This window comes from Moschus berezovskii, chromosome 8 (genome assembly GCF_049115385.1).
Source record: "Moschus berezovskii isolate FMDL1 chromosome 8, NW_MosBer_1.0, whole genome shotgun sequence".
In the NCBI taxonomy this organism is placed as follows: domain Eukaryota; kingdom Metazoa; phylum Chordata; class Mammalia; order Artiodactyla; family Moschidae; genus Moschus; species Moschus berezovskii.
In genome coordinates, this window is record NC_142467.1 from 99,151,827 (window position 1) to 99,155,429 (window position 3,603).

The 3,603-nt window shown below is 42.4% G+C and overlaps 1 protein-coding gene across 1 annotated transcript; it reads right to left on the reverse strand.

The window, feature by feature from the left end:
• Positions 1–71: 71 nt before the first annotated feature.
• Positions 72–1,034, reverse strand: LOC129558836 (olfactory receptor 7E178-like). Its single transcript, XM_055430275.2, has one exon. The coding sequence runs from the start codon at positions 906–908 to the stop codon at positions 72–74; it is 837 nt and encodes a 278-aa protein (XP_055286250.2). The 5' UTR covers positions 909–1,034.
• Between the last annotated feature and the right edge of the window lie 2,569 nt (positions 1,035–3,603).

Below are 3,603 nucleotides of genomic sequence, written 5' to 3' on the forward strand. Positions count from 1 at the left end.
AATTTCTAGGTCTAGATGTTAATTTTGCTACATTTTTCAACCTTATACAATCCAAATGGGTGGCGCAGGTACTAAGATGAGATTATTTTGCTAAGCAACTTCCACATGGCCCTTTTGATATCTCTGTTCCTCAGGCTGTAGATGAAGGGGTTCAGCATGGGGGTGACCACAGTGTACACCACTGATGCTGTCACATCCTTCCTGGGAGATTGTGAGATGGCTGAGATGAGGTACACCCCAAGGCCTGTTCCATAAAACAAGCAAACAACTGCCAGGTGGGAGCCACAGGTGGAGAAGGCTTTATATTTCCCACCTGTTGAGGGGATTCTCAGAATGGAAGAAAGAATTTTATAGTAAGAGAAAAAGATTCCTGATAAAGGGAGAAAACCGAAGATGGTACCAACAAAATACATGACTATGTTATTGGTGACAGTGTCAGAACAGGCCAGGTCGAGTAGCAGAGAAGGGTCACAGAAGAAATTAGAAATTTCCACATCCTTGAAGCAGGTAAGTTGTAACACAATCAAATTGTGCACCTGGGACTCCAAAAGGCTAACCAGAAAAGACACCAAAACTAAGAAGCCACAGAGGTGTGCGTTCATGATGGCTGTGTAGTGCAGTGGGTGACAGATGGCCACAAACCGGTCATAGGCCATAGCAGTCAGAAGCGTACAATCCATGCCTCCAAAAAGGATAAAAATAGACATCTGAGTCAGGCAGCCTTCACAGGAGATGACTCTGCTGTGAGTTTGGATGTTCACAATCATCTTGGGGACCGTGCTGGAGATGAAACCAATGTCAGCCAAGGAGAGGTTGGAGAGGAAGAAGTACATGGGGGTGTGGAGGTGAGGGTCAGAGGTGACAGCCTGGATGATGAGCAGGTTTCCCAGCACAGTGACCAGGTACATGGACAGAAACAGGACACAGAGCAAAGGCTGCAGTTCTGGATCATCTGAGAGTCCCAAGAGGAAGAATTCTGAGACACTGGTTAGATTCTGTGTTAGATTCTGTGGTTGTATGTATCTTGGACACCTTTGAAAAAGAAAAGTGTTTGGAAGAAAGATAATGAGCAAATGGCATGTACTATTGTATCCATTGAAAAATTCAGACTTAAATTGAAGAAAGTAGGGAAAACTATGAGGCCATTTAGGTATGGCCTAAATCAAATCCCTTATGATTATACAGTGAAAAGGACAAATAGATTCAAGGGATTAGATCGGATAGACAGTGCGCCTGAAGAACTATGAATGGAGGTTTGTAACACTGTAGAGGAAGCAGTGATCAAAAGCATTCCCAAGAAAAAGAAATGCAAAAAGGCAAATGATTGTCTGAGGAGGCATTACAAATAGCTGAAAAAAGTAGAGACGCAAAAGGCAAAGGAAATAAGGAATAAACAGCCATCTGAATGCAGAGTTCGAAAGAATAGTAAGGAGAGAAAAGAAAGCCTTCCTAAGTGAACAAGGCAAAGAAATAGGGGAAAACAATAGAATGGGAAAGACTAGAGATCTCCTCAGAAGAATTATAGATGCCAAGGGAATATTTCATGCAAAAGTGGGCACAGTAAAGGACAGAAACTGTATGGACCTAACAGAAGCAGAAGATATTAAGAAGAGGTGGCAAGAATACACAGAAGAACTGTACAAAAAAGGTCTTAATGACCCAAATGACCACAATGGTGTAGTCATTCAACTAGAGCCAGACATTCTGGAATGTGAAGTCAAGTGGGCCTTAAGTATTACTATGAAAAATTTAGTGAAGGTGTTTAAATACTAAGTTAGCTATTTCAAATCCTAAAAGATAATGCTGTTAAAGTGCTGCAATCAATATACCAGCAAATTTGGAAAACTCAGCAGTAGCCACAGGACTAAAAAGGTCAGTTTTCATTCCAATCCCAAAGAAATGTTAAAAGTGTTAGTTGCTCAGTCGTTTTCAGCTAGTGACCCCATGAACTGTAGCCTGCCAGGCTCTTCTGTCCTTGGCATTCTCCAGGCAAGAATACTGGAGTGGGCTTCCTTTCCTTTCTCCAGGGATCTTCCCAACCCAGGGATCAAACCTGAGTCTCACGCATTGTAGGCAGTTTCTTTACCATCTGAGCCATCAGGGAAACATAATCCCAAAAAAGGGAAATGCCAAAGAATGTTCAAACTACCACACAAATGCACTCATTTCACAGGCTAGCAAGGCAATGCTCAAAATCCTTCAAGCTAGGCTTCAACTGGAGAAGGCAATGGCAAGCCACTCCAGTGCTCTTGCCTAGAAAATCCCATGGATGGAGGAGCCTGGTAGGCTGCAGTCCGTGGGGTCGCTAAGGGTCGGACACGACTGAGCGACTTCACTTTCACTTTTCACTTTCCACTTTCACACATTGGAGAAGGAAATGGCAACCCACTCCAGTGTTCTTGTGTGGAGAATCCCAGGGACTGGGGAGCCTGGTGGGCTTCCATCTATGGGGTCACACAGAGTCGGACACGACTGAAGTGACTTAGTTAGCAGCAGCAGCAGCAGCAGCACAAGCTGGATTTATTTTTTAAATATAAATTTATTTAATTTAATTGGAGGCTGATTACTTTACAATATTGTATTGGTTTTGCCATACATTGGCTGAATCCGCCACGGGTGTACATGTGTTCCCCATCCTGAAACCCCCTCCGACATCCCTTCCCATCCCATCCCTCTGGGTCATCCCAGTGCACCAGCCCAGAGCACCCTGTACCATGCATCGAACCTGGACTGGCAATTAGAAAAGAGGAACCAGAGATCAAATTGTCAATGTCTATTGGAATATAGAAAAAGCAAGGGAAGACGAAAAAATGTCTACTTCTGTTTCATTGACTATGCTAAAGCCTTTGATTATGTGAATCACAGCAAACTGGAAAATTCTTGGAGATGGGAATACCAGGTCACCTTAGCTGTCTCCTGGGAAACCTGTAGGCAGGTCAAGAAGCAAAAATTAGAACTGGACTTGGAACAATGGACTGGTTCCAAATTGGGAAAGGAGTACGTCAAAGCAGTATATTGTCACCCTGCTTATTTAACTTATATTATATTCACCATGAACATCATGCAAAATGCGGGGCTGGATGAAGCACAAGCTGGAATTAAGATTGTCAACAGAAATATCAATAACCTCGGAATGCAGATGACACCACCCTAAACGCAGAAAGCAAAGACTAACTGAAAAGCATCTTGATGAAAGTGAAAGAGGACAATAAAAAAAACTGGCTTAAAACTCAACATGCAAAAAACTAAGATCATTGCATCTAGTCCTGTCACTTCATGGCAAATGAATGGGAAAACAATGGAAACAGTGACAAACTTTATTTTCTTGGTCTCTAAAATCATTGCGGACAGTGACTACAGCCATGAAATTAAAAGATGCTTGCTTCTCGGAAGGAAAGATGTGATAACCCTAGATAGCATATTAAAAAAAGAGACATTGCTTTGCCGACAAAGGTCCATATAGTCAAAGCTGTGGTTTTTCCAGTATTCATGTATGAATGTAAGAATTGAACCATCAAGAAGGCTGAGTGCCAAAGAATTGATGCTTTTGAACTGTGGTATTGGAGAAGATTCTTAACAGTCTCTTGGACAGACAACAAGGAG